The 17530-nt window shown below is 37.4% G+C and overlaps 1 protein-coding gene across 1 annotated transcript in view; it reads left to right on the top strand.

The window, feature by feature from the left end:
• The window catches only part of SLC7A11 (solute carrier family 7 member 11), a 221106-nt gene that overhangs the window by 114368 nt on the left and 89208 nt on the right, over positions 1–17530 (top strand). Inside the window, exon 12 of the mRNA XM_069493252.1 lies at positions 14283–14431. Within this exon, the coding sequence (XP_069349353.1) occupies positions 14283–14431 (149 nt within the window). The remainder of the gene's footprint in view (positions 1–14282; positions 14432–17530) is intronic.

The raw sequence follows: 17530 nt of genomic DNA, 5'->3' as shown, positions 1-17530 counted from the left end.
TGTTTTATTTAATGAACCAAGGAAATATCCACCAGGGCTGTATAGAAATTGCACTGGACTGAAAATAATCAAATATGAATGGGTTTAGGTAGCCAATGGCACTGACAACTTATGAAGCTGAACATCAGATTTTTTTTTCCTGCTGTAGTTTATGTGAGAGTCACTGAAGAAAGAAACCCTTGGCATGATTATATTTTCTCATAGAATGTAACTAATTTCACAGTGGAATAATTTTGACAAGAGTTCTTAGTTTCCTTCCATATGTTTTATTTCATTTTTTTGAAAGGAGGTCTTTGCCCTGGCACATTTGAGTGCTATTGAGCACCATAGGAAAACTGTTTATTTTTTGTGTAATCATCAGTGGCAAAAAAAAAAAAAAAAAAAAAGAGGGAGGTAAGTCATGGTAAATTGCTCTTATGCAATTGCATGCTAGCACAGAGACCTCAAAACCAAACAAAGTGAGGAGCCATCTTGGCTCCTCATCAAGGTTTGAAGCAAAAAGAAAATTATGGAAGAAAATGTAATGTGAAATTCCACACCTTCCTTCTGCCCCCACTGACCAGATGTATAATAATCTTTATTTTAAAAACAGGCTGGGGAGTCACTGTGTTTTCATTCAACTACAGAAACATTTGAAAGGCAATAGCATGAGAATAAATGGTTGATGTCTTGGAAAATTGTTTTTACTTTTTTCCTATAAAAAGATACCCTAAAACTTGTATGTACAACATGTAAGGAGGAAAATAAAGAACGCATAGAAGTAGGACTGATTGATGTTGGATTTGTTGGAGGTTATGTCTCTTATTTCCTTGAAATTTCCATTGATTTATTTCAAAGCTATCATTTCTAAATAGCTTTCTGGGACTAGGGATCTTGGCACGAAATCTTCAGTATGTTCCAGGAGGCTTTACTCTGGTCTTTATTTATCTTATAGATTAAAAATGAAACTCAGACCTTTAAATGGTTATGTGAGCTTGCCTCCCAACCTCCACCCCATACTCATGTGTACACACACACACACACACACACACACGGCTTTTCTTGCTGACATTTTAAAAATTGTATTCGAAATAAAAACCAATCTGCTGGATAATTTCTGCTTGTTATTGTAGAAGAAGAAAATAATATTTTTTACCTTTTCTGAGTACTAAGCTAGGACCCCTGTAACAAAAGATAAACAAGTGAAAAACAAACAGAAGTTTATTAACTTGTATTCCTCAGGTATACACAGGAGATTTCCAGAGAAATGAATAAATTTCAAAAAGGTGGCTTAGTTCAAGCTTAAATACCATTCTCTGCTGAAACAAAAAATATGGGAGTTGAGGGAGACCAGTAATGGGGAAGTAACCAAGAAAAACAAGGTAAACAAGGATAAGGTTTGTCATGCAGATTTAAGTCAGTGTCTTCCTATTGATTTGGAGACATCCTTCTCTCCCTCGTACAGAGAGGGAGACACTCTTACAAATGGCGATTTCTATTATAGATGTAAATTTCCCTTTACAAAAGGGTAATTTCTATTCTATTTTCAGAGCTTCCCATGTATCTGCAGTTTCTTAAAATAATGAGTTCAAAATAATCCTTATGTGAAAAAGGCATATTTTGGGGTGGCATATTTTGGTCTTCTACAGTCATATTTTGGGGTTGATATTCTGGTTTCCTTCAGTTAACTATCAATAGTATAGAAAGAAGGAGAAGTAGGGCCAAAAGAAAAAAAAAAAAAAACCAGTGCTGTAAATGCTGTTATATGTAGCTAACACTAACTTAATCATTCCAGTTTAACAGCAATTTAAGCTCAAAAGAAAAAAATAAAACAAACACTAATAATTCATTTGTTGCTGATGTTTAGATACCCAGTATTGTGGTAATGTATACATGAGACATGAAAAGTCAAATAAGACATGATATTTACTTTTGAGATACTCGGAGTCTAATAACAAATAGAGAAATAATTATGACATAAAATGATGAGTTCCATAATAAATGAACAATAGTTCATGGGCAGTGATTGGGCTCACAGCATACCACCCCAAAATATGGCTGTAGGAAACCAAAATATGCAACCATAAAATATGACTCTATGGCATACTGATTATTTTGAGCTGGTTGTTTTGATAAACTACAGACAATTTCAGATTTTTTAAAAATTGACCTTTTGAAAGAGAAATGTAAAAACATCTTCTCTGCACCAGGAAGAAAGGGATGACTAAATGGAGAAGGTATTGACTTAAATCTTCATAATAAACCTTATCTTTGGTTAAGGTGCTTTTCCTGGTCATCTCATCTTAATCGTCTTAATCAGGCCTTTGCCCACATCCTTCTTTCTTTGTTTTAGAGAACAATGGCATTTAAGCCTGAAGTTTAAATGCTTTCTTTGCAATCTACTCTAAAGAATTACTCATTTCCTGGGTGTCTCGTGTGTGCGTACGTGTGTGTGTGTGTGTGTGTGTGTGTGTTAATAAAGTCCCGTTTGTTTTTCTCCTGTTAATATATCTTTTCTTATAAGGAGTGCCAGTTGAGAAATATGAAGAATAGAGAAAATTATTTTTTCTCCCGTATAGCAGGTAGAAAATGAGGAAGGTTATTATAAGCAGAGTCAAAAAGCAATAAATACACACTGAAAGAAATTTCAATTTATATGACAAAAAAGATCTAATTTTCCTAATATGTAAAAAGCATCTACAAATGAGTAAGACTAATTACCAAGTAGAAATATGTGAAAATGATATAAATAGATAATTTATTAAAAGGGAGATACACATAACCCTTAAAAATATGAAAAGGTACTCAACCTCCATCATAAGAAAAGAAATACGATAAAAATTACACTTAAATAACATCTCTTGTCTATTAAAATCGAATAAGAGACATAGGTTGGTAACATCATGTTATTGTCAAATTTCATTCTGAAATGTCTGTTCTTGGCACACCCATGGCCAAAGAATGACCAGACACACCAAAGTCAGGCAAGCATGACAATGAGGTTTAATGAGGAGAGAAAGATAGGATTATAGAGCAAGAGCAAGATATAAGCTTACAGAGCATGGTACATAGGCCACAGATGATAACTGGACCTACTGTCACAGCAAAGGGAGAGCAAAAGGAAGGGCAAAAAGGAAAGGATTGGTTATGGTTTGCATCTTGTTTTATAGTGCCTGGATTGGGACCTCCCTAGTGGCTCAGATGTCACCATGGAACCACTTTGATTGGATAGTTGGGAGTTGCATTACTATGCATGTGGGTTGTTCCAGATCAATTTCTGGACTCTATGGTACTTATGCTGCTTGGCTGATGGGCTACAGAGTCCTCTGCATTCTTTTGCAGCTGGCATGCTACGTTATAATTGGCAGATTCGTAGAATATTCCCTCCTCCCCAAGATATGGCAGTAGCTCAGGGCAGGATTAAGGTGGGGCAGGACCAAGATGGGTGCCTGGGACCTGCCTTGTCCTTCTTCCCATGTGGGGCAATTGCACCAAGGCAAGGCACAAACTTTCATCCTTAGGAGACCTGGAATCTCCTGCTAACTACTTAACATTACCAACACTGTGGGGGAAATAAGCACTTCACATATTTCTTGAGAATGTATAAATTGTTACAACACGTATAGAGGACAAGTGAATATTTGTCATAATTTCACACGCTCTGATAGAAAAATTCCAGTTTATTCTCTAGGTATATTATTATGTATTTGCAAAATGACATATGTACAATACTATTCATATAAAAGCAAAAATTAAAAATCACCTAATATGAAAACACCTCCCTCCAAAACACATCACTAAGTGAAAAAAAGGAATGTGCAGAACATACTGCATAGTACCCTACCATTTGCATAAAACCAGAGGGGAAAAATGCTTGTCTTTGCTTATGTATGCATAAGTATTTTTGGAAACACAAAAATCAACCAATGGGAAGGGAAACTGGGCAACATAAAACAATAGTGCAAAGGAGACTTTTCACTGTATGCCTACTTATATTTTTGCATTTTGAATCATATGAATGCAATCTCTATTTGAAAAATTAAATAAATTATACACACACAAAAAAAAAAAAGAAAAGAGGAGGGAACAAATAATTTCAACCTGGAATTATTGAATTATTCAGTTCAGTGTTACTCAACTGAACTTTGTTCTGCTCACCTGGCACAGCAAAACCAAACACTGACCCTGAGATTTGCAGTGATAAAAAAAAGACATTTATTGTGTGGCACCAAGGAAGAACAGGTAGCTAAAACTTAAGATCCCAACTCTAATGGTTTATAAGCAAGGATTTTTAAAAGCAAGCGTACATTTCAGGAAAGCAGAAGTTGCAGGCAAAACTGTAACTAATACATGGAAGTTATACATTGGTTTGGCCTGTGGGTTTGACTTTCTCCAGGCCTGTTAGGAAGAAATTTGGAACAAAAACCCAGTGGCCAGAGTTTAGTCCTCAGTTCCCCTTTTTCTGAGGTCTATGTGATAATGGTCTGCATTTTCTCTCTGGTAGGGGTTTCTGAAAAATAATTCAAGAACATATGCTAAGATATTATCTTTTATTAATAGTTTCTATAAAGAACCCAAACACCTTGTGGCTCTGGCTTGCTTGGGAGACTGTTGTTATTACATTCTTGCCTATCAGGTTGCTCATTTACTTTTCAAGGCTAGCTTGGTGCCTGGAATTTCTCTTGAAGGGACTCAAGACTTTTCCTTTATTTCTGTGCTTGGGGGGACCCCAGGAGGCCCCTTAAGAGAGGTCCCTGCTCCATCTTACCTGGCTGGTCAGGAAAGCCCTTGGAAAGGAAGTGGTAGTTGAGCTGAATTTTGAAAGGTGAGAAGTTCAAGCAGAAAGAAAAAAGAAATAAATATCATAAGCAAATACCCCAAAGTCTGAAAATATGTAGAGGGTCAGCAAAACCATAAAATCGCACTTGGAAGGAAACTTCCAAGAGCTAAAAAGGAAGCAGTGGATATATGAAACAAAGGAAATAGAAAGTTCCAGGAAGGAGAACATGATCATTAGCATCAAATGCCGCAAGGAGGTCACAAAAGGCTGCAGCGTCCTGCAGTTTGTCTGCAGTTGATCTCCACTCTCTGCCCTTAACTTTTTGCCATTGGACGCTGTGGTTAAAGGTGTTGAGTTTGTCTAACCAGTGATTTGCAGATTCTTTGATATAAACATGTCTTTTTGACAGACATTTAGATAATAAAAAAAATCACAGGAGAAATAACAGATGGCCTCAAAAATATTAAAATCTATTTTATGAGAGAAATTGCATATGCTGAGGAACTTGTGGATGGTTACAAAGCAGTATGTCTAAAAGTGAAAAGCAGTACAGACGAATTCTTGATTTTCATAGTACTTAGTTTATTAAACTACTTCATAGGGCTTGTTGACGGGTAATCAAATGAGGTAATGTGTATGTTAATAAACCATCATAGACTGCACTGTGAATAGAAGCAATGATGATAAAGACAGTGATGATGACATAATCATGATGAGGATAATAATGATGATCCTGAAAAGAAGTGACTATTTCACCATAGCTCTGGATTTTCCCTCACGCGCACGTCAGTTCCTCCCAGCGCTTCCCTTCAGACTTTGCATAACCACTTGGCTAAATGGATAAAATCAGCCAGGGTTCCAAAAGAGCTTCATACATTTGTTTTGGGAAAATGAGGAGGATATTTGGGGAAAAAAGAGGGGATCAGATGATGTTGACATGAGGAATAACAACATGAGCAAAACTCTAGTCTTCCTGGTTCTAGCCCCAGGGAGTAGGAAGAGTCTGCACTTCTAACAGGGTCATTAACACAGGGAGTGACATAAGCCTGAGCATTTCACCTTTCTCAATTTCATGTTGATTACCTATAATATGACAAGATGCATGGTTTTTAATTTTTCTTTTAGAAGTGCAATTTTATTTTTCCATGAGACACCCTGCTTTGGAGACCAGTGGTGGGAGCTGCTCTGGCTGGAGCAGACGCGAGCAGTCAGCCGCTCTCTTTGCTCACCGCTTTTGAGGTGCCCTCTGAATAAAGCACCGTGATCCAGCAAATGACTGAATCAGGCCATCTTATGGCCCCTTCAAGTTTTAGTTTTTTAATTGTCCATAGCTGTAGTACTCTGAGAGAAGTGAAAAGGTGATTAGCCAAAGGATGGGATTATTCTAAGAAAGATTTTCTCAATGTTTCCTTTCATCATTTCAGCACTTTTTCAACTTTGAATTATAAGAAAGCCCTTCACCTGGGCATCCCTAGTAACCTTACTGAGATAGCTCTATGTCAACTTCAGAATTTTATAACTGAAAGATACATTGGTTAGCAGTTACATAAACCCAAACGGCAAAGACAATGTGAGTCATTTAAAACAATCTCAACTTAAAATCAAATTATACTTATTGGCATTGGACTATTCTTTTATATCTATAGGAAAATCAATCATTTTAGAATAGAAGAGCAATATATCAAAAAGTTAATTTCCCTGACAGCATGGATAGCTCTCTATAATTGACCATGTCACATGCACACTGAAAGTTCATTGCATAAGTCAGGGTTCTCAAGAACCAATAGAACCAAATAGAACCAATAGGAACGTGTGTGTGTGTGTGTGTGTGTGTGTATTTAAACGAGATTTATTATAAAGAGATTGGCTTACTCTACTATAGAGGCCACGAAGTCCCATGATCTGCCACCTGCAAGCTGGAGACTGAGGAAAGCCAGAGGTGTAGCTCAGAGGCCTGAGAGCCAGAGAGCTAATAGTGTACATTGCAGTCTGAGTCTGGAGGAGTCCCAGGGGCAGGAGAAGATTGATAACTTAGCTCCAGCAGTCAGGCACACTGCATTCAACTTTCCTCCATCTTTTCATTGTTTTGGGGCCCTCAGTGGATTTGGTGATACCCACCCACATCGGGGAGGGCCATCTGCTTTACTCAGTTTACCAATTCAAATGCTAATCTCTTCCAGAAATACCCTCACAGACACATCCTGAAATAATGATTTAACCAAATATCTGGGCATCCCATGGCTCAGTCAAGTTGATGCACAAAATTAACAATCTGGATCATGAAATCCAGATCTTAAATTCAGTCATGATTTGGGTGAAACTGTTAGGCTATACTTGTAGTAGTCCAGGGTGGTTTATTATAGAGAGATGGTACCACTCTAATAGTTCATCAATTCATATTTCTAACCTTTACATGATGGGTAACTTCAAGTTGGTGAGCTAGATTCTTGTATTCCAAAAAAAAAAAAAAAAAAAAAAAAAAATGCACTGATGTTGTCTCACTGAAATTAATAAACATTCTCAGAGCAGTTGCCAAAATGAATCATTTAGGACAAGAACTCATGGTGTTCGACTCTCACTTTCTTCAATACAGTTGACTAGAAAGAGTTAACTGCTGGGTAGGGAGAACTGTGGTGACTTTAGCTGCCTTCTGGTTGCCCGGGCACATGTGTGTCAGCGTGGTTTATCTTATGCTGGGGAGGCAAGGAAGTTGCCTTATGTATGTGCTCTGGACTGGCTTCTGTTGCTGGAATAAATGCCGACATGTTGTGCAGTCTTGCGGTTTCTAGTAAGTGCTGTGCATGATTGGCATGTCTTCCAGAAAGCAGCCAGGCTGGAGCGGAGACAGGAGGGAAAACGAGCCTGATATCAATAGCCTCCACAGGGGATTTATTTTAAAGCCTGCCATGTTGTCAACATTGTTTCAATACGACAGCTGAGGCTTTTGCCTAGTATTGAGCATCTGACCCCATTTGGCTCATCGCTTTAAGCTTTGCCTTATTCTAAATGGAAGGGCTGACCCTCTAAGAAGCCATAGTCTGAGTCTGGTTCATCACCAAGTTCAAGATGATTATCTGAAGTTTGTTTGAACCTCAAGGGAGAACAAAATTGAACTGAAAATCTCACCTGAGCAAATTTCTTCGGTGATACTTGGCCTTTCAGCTTTTGCTTAGAAATGACATGAAAGAAGCTCTTGTTCTCTGGCCATTTGAGACTAGACAGTAGATTCCAGACATATCATATGCCATTCTGGTGGTAATCCAGCAGGGAAAGAAATTTATTGAATCATTTTTGAAATGAGAAATAGGACATGGAGTTTAAATTCAGCTTTAAATATTGTCTAAATTGCATTTCTTTAGCTGATAGATGTTGTCATATACAACCGTTTATACATTTCAACTCCTAGAGACTGAGATTTTTTTTTACTAAACTTTCAACAGCTAGGATAAGTGAAATTTAAACTCTCAGAAAGAGTCGATAAGAATGCAAACTTCAAAGTTAGACTTGGGTTTAAATTTTGGCTCTACTACTTCTTAGAGATGAAACCAAGAGCAAGTTATTAACCTCTCTGAACTTCAATCTACTTATCTTTAAAAGAAGGTTGATAATGCCTCCTTTACAGGCCTGAGATGAAGATTATATAACCGCTAAGCATAGTGTCTGGATTATAGTAAATTCCCTATAAATGGTAACAATTTTTATGTTATTAATAGAGCACACAATAGCTTACAAACTTGTTTTAGTCACATTTGCCACCATCCCTTCCAAGACAATAGATCTTACGGAAAACAATAATTATAGTAATGCAATGATACTTTTGGAAGGAGATTATCATACTAAATGTTGCCATTTTATTTTATTAGTGTTTTACAAGACAGGAATTGTATCTTCATACTTCACTACATATTGTAGGTACTTGCTATTTTTTTCTTTAAAAAATCTGCCATCGTACTCCATCAGCCAGTATTTTAACAATTTTTAAAAAACAAACAATTTTATTCATAATGAGAAGAAATCAGAGTCATTTTTCAACTTGGAGATTATAATTTAAGAAGTTCTGATCCTTAAATTTTTGTCTTCCTAAATGAAAGAACATTACCATTCTTTGAATTGCAAACAACTATGCTAGGAGTAAGGAATAGTCCCAAGCTGGCTGCAGAATTTGCACTAGTATTGAGATGGCTTAAAGTGACAATTGAGCACCAAAATATGTGTAACTAGCTTGTGACATTTCAGCTGGGGTGTGTGGGCAACTTTTCTTCCTAAACATATTTGGTGATGTGATGTATCCTCATGTAACCAAATCAGTAGTAAAATAGTAGTGGATTCATGACCACTCATGTAGTTTATTTTAGGACATCATGATGTAAAATTTTTGGGGTCATGCATCTGTATTTAAATTAGTAGTTCTAACCATGATTTTTTTTTTCTTTTTTAATCCTTCAATTTAATAGATGGTTCTGCAAATAAAATGAGGAGGCAGCAAATATACTGAGTAAATAAAAATAATTTTGATATATTGGGGGATGCAGCAGAATTCTAGCTATTACATGCGACATGGCAAAGCTGAATTTAGTGCCAAGTTTCTTGTATGACTGGAAATGCATACAAAGTCAATTCCAAAAGTGGTGCTTTCAAAACACTTAGAACAAAGTTATCACTGGAGTAATAGCTTCTTGTGGAGGTTACTTTGAAGAAAAATATCCATTTGAATAATAGGTAGTTTTAATGTGTAAACAACTTTGTTCCTTTATAGTCACATACCATGATGTTTTATTTAAGAACTTATACTAAAGGCCGGGTGCGGTGGCTCACGTCTGTAATCCTAGCACTTGGGAGGCGGAGGCAGGTGGATCGTTTGAACTCAGGAGTTCAAGACCAGCCTGCGCAAGAGCAAGACCCCGTCTCTACTAAAAAAATAGAAAGAAATTAGCTGGACAACTAAAAATATATAAAAAAATTAGCCAGGCATGGTGGCACATGCCTGTAGTCCCAGCTACTTGGGAGGCTGAGGCAGAAGGATCGCTTGAGCCCAGGAGTTTGAGGTTGCTGTGAGCTAGGCTGATGCCATAGCACTCTAGCCAGGGGTGACAGAGCAGGACTCTGCCTCAAAACAAAAACAAAAACAAAAACAAAAACAAAAAAAACCACAACTTACACTAGCCCTATGCTGCCTACTTTCCATATGTCCCTGCATTAGAAAATTGAAAATTCTAAAATAAAGTATTAGAAACTTTAAAAATTCCATATCAAAAGAAAACTACTTGTTGTTAGTAGCCAGTGATTATATCTTCCTAGCCAGCCTTAAACATGGGTCAACATATGAAGAAAAATAACACAGTAGATGTCTTGATTGTTTTTAGTTCACTAAAAACAGGCACTAAATTTTCTTCAAAGAAAAAAAGAATATTTTTTCCCCTTAACATTGACTAGTTAAGTGTAGGAGTAATCAAAGCCGCCAACTCTGGAGCAAAAGGCATTGACTTATGATTCGGTCCATTTGCTAAGCACATACCTTTGTTTTCCAAACTGTATCATAGGGATAATAATAGGACTGATCATCATGAATAGGCCAGTAAGAAGGATGGCATTAAACTGAGGGAAACAGGTAACAGTGCAGGTGTTTATAAAGACTAGAAGAAAGGCTGGTGTCTTTCAAGTTCTATGTATGTTTCCCTAGATTTACCTTCAGTCTCTCATATTACATTTGCAATTTTTTTTTTTAAAGTGTGTTCTTAGAAATTCTGAAAATATAGAGTCAGCATTTCCTGCTGAAGTCTGTTACGTGGTAGACATTCTCTGGGCTCAATGCATGCTGATTTCTTTTCTCTCTCTCTCTTTTTTTTTTTAAATATATCTTATACCTTAATCTATTCTTCTAACCTCTGTGAATGTTTCTATCACCTTGATGATTTAAGGAATATAATCTGCTCATAGTGTTTTGCTGAATGTCTAATCCTTCCAATAGTTTCCAACTTATCCAAATTTCCCCAAAGAGAAATGCCTAAATTCAACAGAAAAATTATTTCATTGGTCTTATTCATCACACATAGGCCAGTAATATTCTTGCTCTTTTTAACAATAGCATTACCTTGTTGGTAATTATTTCTTTTAATCCTACTGAAGGCATTTTAAAAAACTAATTGGATTCCCCTTTGTCTCTTCATAACTGTGTTCTATTACTTTCTGATCACTTTTCCACTTGTTCAGTGCTGTTTTTAATACCACTTCAATCTCCCAAGAATGGCTGGGCACTTGGAAGGTTAAAAAACAAACAAACCAGATTTAATCATAACTAAAACCTCCCTGAATATTTTATTCTTTCTACTCTTTATTAATGCATGCGGTCTCAAAGGGGCCTTTTCTCACATTTCATGGAATGATGGAGTTGATAGAGAAAATTGTAATTCAAATTTCACTAAATTTAATCTTAAAAAAATGAATTTATTGTATATTGTACTATTAGTTGTAGTTTTTGGATCTCTGCCGTGCTTTCTAGTTTACTCTCATGGTGTAACAAGCACAAGCAACACAGATCATGTTTTCTATAGGTTATTATAATATAAAATGAAATGCCAGAGAGTGTGCAATATACAGTATTGTACAATTGCTTCTCGTAAATACATCTGTTAATGGTATGAGGAGGCTTCATGCCTGTTTTTCTTTTTCCATATCCCAGTAATTTTTTCTTTCATTTCATTTTTCTTAATGTATACTAAGGAGTAGGTATTTCAGGTAAAATGGTGTATTATGTTTTTTCAGCTATAAATCGTGGTATTCCTCTTCTCCCTTGATCCTCCCTCCTTGCAGGTGTGCTGTTTGTCTACGTATCTCATACAAGGATAAAGTGATGGTTGCCTCTTTGGGCTTTTAAGAGTCTTTTAATGACTCTGGCACTGCTCAAAGGCCTTTTTCTCCTACCTGGTATCTTTAGAAATCACATTCCATTGTTTTCTTGTTTGCACAGTCAACCCTTAGGAGCCCTGGGTTCTGCATGGACTGAAAATCTTCTAAAAAAAATTGCATCTATACTGAGCATGTGAAGGCTGGTTTTTTTTCTTATAACTTTTCCCTAAACAACAGAGCATAATACCTATTTACATAGCACTTACATAAGATTAGGTATTATAAATAAGTATATAGGAGGATATGCGGAGGTTATATGCAAATAGTATGCTATTTTAATACGAGGGACTTGAGCATCCACGGATTTTGGTGTCCAGGGAAGGTTCTGGAACCACTCCTTCATGGATGGTGAGAGACCACTTTACTTCAAACTGATTGGTGTTGCTTGGAATTAAAATTCCTAGCTCAAAACTTTAGAAGTGGCAATCCTAATAAAAATGTCATGGGCACCTTTTCCTAAGATAATGTACTATTTTCTGACTTGAGAGCATATTTACTTTATATAGAGAAAACATGGAGAAGTATGTATAGATAATATGCCAGGAAGAGAAAGGAAACATGAAAAGCTGAATTAAAAGAATGTTTTCCAGTTTAGAAAAAGAGGTTCATCTTCTAAGTTTATGGAAATCCCTTTAAAATAGTGCAGAGGTTATAAAATATACAATTATTTCTCCACTCTAACAATGATACAATTAAAACAAAAGAATAATTCTGGGGGAAAAAAACCAATCACTTCAGTTACATTTGTGCTTTGTTCTCATAAGCCATTTCCCTTTGCTGCAGCCAAAGGGCTACTAACCAAGTCTCTGAAATTTTGAAGTGTTTGGAATCCTGTTTTCTGAGAAAAATTAAAACTCGATCGTATCCTACACTCAAGATGAAATTTCAACAACTGAACATATGATCTTAAGATCTTCTTATGAGAGGCTGATAATCAACAGAATTAATGAGAGTGTTTGATTTCATGCACCAATTTTCACGAAAGGTAGAGTGCAACAGTAAACCCCATGAGTTGCATTGTAATCAAGCTCCTCTTGTAATGAATGCAGGCCCTTAATTTATTGAAACTAATTTTGAAATCATGGTACCATACATGCTGTCTACTGTAGAAATAATTTATAAACATTAATTGCAGGAAAGAGAGAATCCATTTGCTTCAAAGAGCCCATCAGCAAGCTGTCCTTCCTGTTTTATCAGTAAGCAAAGCTGAGAGCAAATAACAGATGGGACTGTCCCTTGGTGGCGGCACAGAGCACTCATGAAATATAGCACAATCTTCCTCCAGTGCGTTATGCTTTTAACAGTGGAAGATCAGAAGCAGGAGAGGTGTGAGGTAGGATGAATGACTGTCTTCGATGAAACATTCTTTTCTTCCAGGAAGATTCCTGTAGCAGATTGGGCTTTGGCAGTTGATCTCGGTAGCCTGATATAGTATCATTATAAAAATGCATCTGGAAGATTCTGTGGAAAAGGGACAAACCTCAAAAGACCAAGGTGAATCCAAGGCCTGATCTGGACTCTTAATGGGTGGTTAAATTCTAGTTCCTTTAGGCATCAAAGACACCACAAAGCCACAGACAAATCTGCCACAGACAGCTATATTTGGTACTCATTTATCATTTGTCACAATCATTTCTTCCCTGTGCAATATTTTATTCTACTTACTGTAACTAAAAGAAGGTGAATATTTGCGCCTTTTATGTGTGGGAGTGTGTGGCTAAAATCTTCTGCCCCTGTTGTTTGTATAATCACATTGAAGGCTTTTACTAGGGCTGTAGAAGCTAGATTTAGCATATACATTTTTCCCCAGTGGAAAAAATCTATCAGCCCAACATCAGTGACTACTATTAAACAGCTTTTTAGGAATTCAGATAGGACATGGTCCTCAATTCCACTAGTAGTTCACTACCACTTTTCACAGAGGCTTTTCTAAATGTTTTTCACTCAGCCCAGGTTTCTAACACTGCTTTATTCCTTAGACTTTGGACACTGCTCTTACGTCCTGTTAAAATGAAAAGATCAAGGCTGCCCGATTTCCTTTAGTAAACAACTATAACCTGGCCCCCTGTGGTTTACAGTGCCATTATCTCCATTATTTCTTTCCTTCTCTCCTATTTCAGAAAATAGTTATCCTCCTCTTTTATAAAGTTAATCCAAACATGTGTTTTCCTTAATTTTACCCATTTCTATTCATTTTTCAGTTACTTCTTCAATTGCTGAAATATCCAGCCTTTTTCTCTTAGTGCACCCTCTGATCACCTTGCATTTACCCCCTTATAAAGGAAAAGAAACAACGCATGACTCCCACACCTGCATTGCCCTTCACACTGCTATCTCTTCTGTTTCTAAAAAGTTCTTGAACGATTAGTCTACAGTTCCTGGTATTGTTCTTCATTTAATTTACTCCTGTCTCTATTGCAGCCTCACTTTCTGCTCCCTCGTTCTTTGAAGCTGTTCTGTGGAAGCCACAGTTCCTATCTATGGAGTGCAATTGTGATAGTTTTGGACTATTGGGCATCTGAACACTCTTTCTAAATAGAGTTTTCAAGTCTTGGCGGGAGGTAGGGCTTTATGTTCAGGGATGAAGAGATCAGATGCTCTGTCTTTCTATACCCAGGCAGAGAGGACACAGGCATGTAGTCTGGCCTTGGCAGTCAGATGGTCCCATCTGGGGACGGAGGAGAAATTATTCACAGAGCCGTAGTAGTAGCGGCAGCGGCAGCAGCAGCAGCAGCAGCAGCAGCAGCGACTGCAACAAGGGTGAAGGTGCTGGCTGCAGAGTTTCAGTGTCCCAATCTAGACTTTTCTGTGTCATGTTTCCTGTTGAGTAATCTCCCTTGCATCCCACCTATTAATACTTTCTGAGCCTCATTTTCTAAGTTTCACATAATCCTATGCATTAACTAATATCTTTGCCTTAATTGAAACATATTTGGTTTATCTTTCTTTGAATTAAAAAAAACTCAATTGTTACAGAAAACGGTACCTGGGAATGGGTTTAATGTCATGGAGTCTTAGAAAAGTGGAGTGAGACGTAAGTGTGTGGGACTGATTTTCCGGCTAGAGGCAAAAGGAATGAAATCCTATTAGTCCTCAGAGACAGGACCCTGGCAGCCCATCACATGCAGTGGTGAAGGAGCTAATTAAACACGCCCTCTGGTCTCTGGAAGGAAAAATTCCCTTGGAATGAAATGCTTATTCAAGACAAGGCTTTAGGGAAACCAAGTTGCCACTGTCATTAAAAATATAAAATAAAAGACTATAGGGATGCAGGGGATATTTTGAGAGCACTGAATAGCTGAAAAATAAACGTAAATGATAAGTTAATCTCCTTAAATTCTCAATTATGGCAAAGATTGAATCTCCAGAACTCTAACAATGCCAAAAGACTCTCAATTCTCTCAGCTTCTTTCAACTTCCACACAGTCGATTATCAAACTCCCAAGTTTAATGTTGTAGCTGCCAAATGGTACTAGCAGCCAACTTTACATCCTTGCAGGTTCTTGTACATGGAAGTGAGAGCAACGGTCAGAAAAGCGTGGGATCCTAAGCATCAGGATCAGACAACGTGAGATGATTTCAAAGATTTGAACTTAAAGGTCTTCTCCCCCTCTGCCGTGGTGCGCTGGAGCCAGCTCTTGCTAGCCCGTGAGAGCCAACTGCATTTATCTCTCTCTGACTCTGTGTCAGTGATGTCGTGATGACAACTTGAAGTCAGCCACAGTGGAAGTATTTGAAATGCTACAAATCAAGGCTGTCCCTTCCTCTCATGCTGAAGAGTGGATTGTTAAACATTTGCCAGCACGTTACTGTTCTTGGGACAGGCAGAAGTACTTCTCCCTTCTTTGACAGGACTGTCTTTTCTTGCTTGGAGACTGTATTCCTTTTTTTTAGGGGCTGACTTTGCAAGGGAGAATCAGTTTACTACTCAGAACCACCAACCCCTCCCCATCCCCAGCCTCCTCTTATCTCTGCACTTCTAACTGGTGGTTAGATCCCATCATAGCCCAGAGAAGTCAATTGCATTGTAAAACCTGAATGGAGAGGTTTTTTTTTTTTTTCCTTCTATTTTATAATAACAAAACTTGGGACTATGTGTAAGAATGATAATGATTTCTGAGAGTGATTGACCTTGGACAAAGTATAATTTTACAAAAGGATGAATGTATTAGTCTGAGCTTTTGTATGAAAAGCATTACCCAGAGTGGCTGCCACGGGTCTGATTCTTAGTTCATTTGCTTAACTATAATTTGGGTTCATTGGTGGCTTGGGATAGTGAAGTTGAGATCATAGAATCCCTTACATAATATAGAAAAGAGTAGCAAGTACCCTGGGATGGAATTATCCTATTCAAATTACCTTTACCCTAATTTATTCCTTCGGGGGGGGGGGGGTTTGAGAAATGTGTTGGTGAGGGGAGTGGCAGCAGTTTTGAAAAGAGTTTGTGCTACTGTTCTTCCTAGGCTGGGGATGTTGGTAGCAGATGCCTCAGTTGGAATGGTTTCCCCAGTAGAAATGAGGAGGAAACTATTCTAGGGTAGCAGCAGCCAACTGGCAGTATTCAGAGTTAAGAGGCAAAATTATTGTGGTTGTCATAATAAACAGCAGGGCAAGGGCAAGCTCATCCCACAGAATGTTCTGAATCACAGGGATCTTTGGTGGTGCTTGGCCAATCATAGGGCGCCTTCACTGAAACATGTGATAGTACATTAGTCCTTCTTGATTTGTGTTATGGAAAACACTCCACAACTGGGAAGCATAGGTCTTACATGAGTTACTGTTACAGAGAGTTGCTCATCCTTTCCCAATTCTCAGACCCGAGTTAGTTCCATAAGTAACAGTTCTTTGGTGATGGATTCAACAATAATATCACCCATATGTGCAATAAATCTTCTTCCTAGCCTTCAGCAAACAATCTGTGGTTATTTACTAGTATTGCAGATAAGTAGTTCTTAATCTGGTTTGCCTATTCTTTGCTTGGGGTTTATTCAGAATTTCTAGGAAATGCTATCATTTTAGAGAAAGAACTGCAAAGGGCTACTGATCTTTTGTACCAATGACCTAGCAAGCATCATGAACAGTGATATTACATTCTAAGGGTAATGTGTTTTTAGGGGTCAACTTTCATATAAACATTTTAAGGTACAAAATGTTACTGTTTTGACTTTGTGACAAAAATAGACTGCTTGCATTTCAGGTCATGCTGATAAAATATATACTGGAATCTGGCTACACAGAGATTTCATGCCAGGTGTTAGCTATATGTGAGTAGAATGCAATAGAATGTGAATAGAATGCAAAGAAGCTATAAAATTCCATATAGTAAAAACACATATAGTAAACATGCCCCAGACAAGGGAAATAACAAGAGCTTTGGGACATTGTTAAACACTAATTCTGAGCTACACTAATTCCTGAAGACTGAGACTCACACTGTCTTTACTTATCAGAATGACAAATTATACTTCAGGTTATAAATTGAGTTTTGATCTGAGTTGGCCTCTAGGTAGTCCAGTCTTGTGGCTATTTTTCTGAGTACATAAGTAGAATATGTCTCCCAAGCAATTGGCAGAATTCCCAGCTGGATCCCTGAACTGTGAAGAAGAGCTGTTATGATAGGAAATGCCAAACTTCTGGACTTGTCCGTACCTACTAAAGTGCTTAAATCCAAAACAATATTGCAGCCATGGGTGAATCAGGAAAATTAAAAATATTATCAAAAGCATGAAAGATGTTGGGTTGATGTTCTTTTCTTGTCTTTATTTCAGTTTGTGCAGAAGGCGTACAGGCTTAGAAGACAGAGAGATATTGGGTGATTATAAATTGTACCCCAGCTGTCCATTTAACAAATACTTATTCAGTACC

The sequence above is a fragment of the Eulemur rufifrons genome, chromosome 18 (assembly GCF_041146395.1).
Source record: "Eulemur rufifrons isolate Redbay chromosome 18, OSU_ERuf_1, whole genome shotgun sequence".
NCBI lineage: Eukaryota > Metazoa > Chordata > Mammalia > Primates > Lemuridae > Eulemur > Eulemur rufifrons.
Note: the sequence above shows the minus strand (reverse complement) of the source record. Positions and strands in the feature narration are given on the sequence as shown.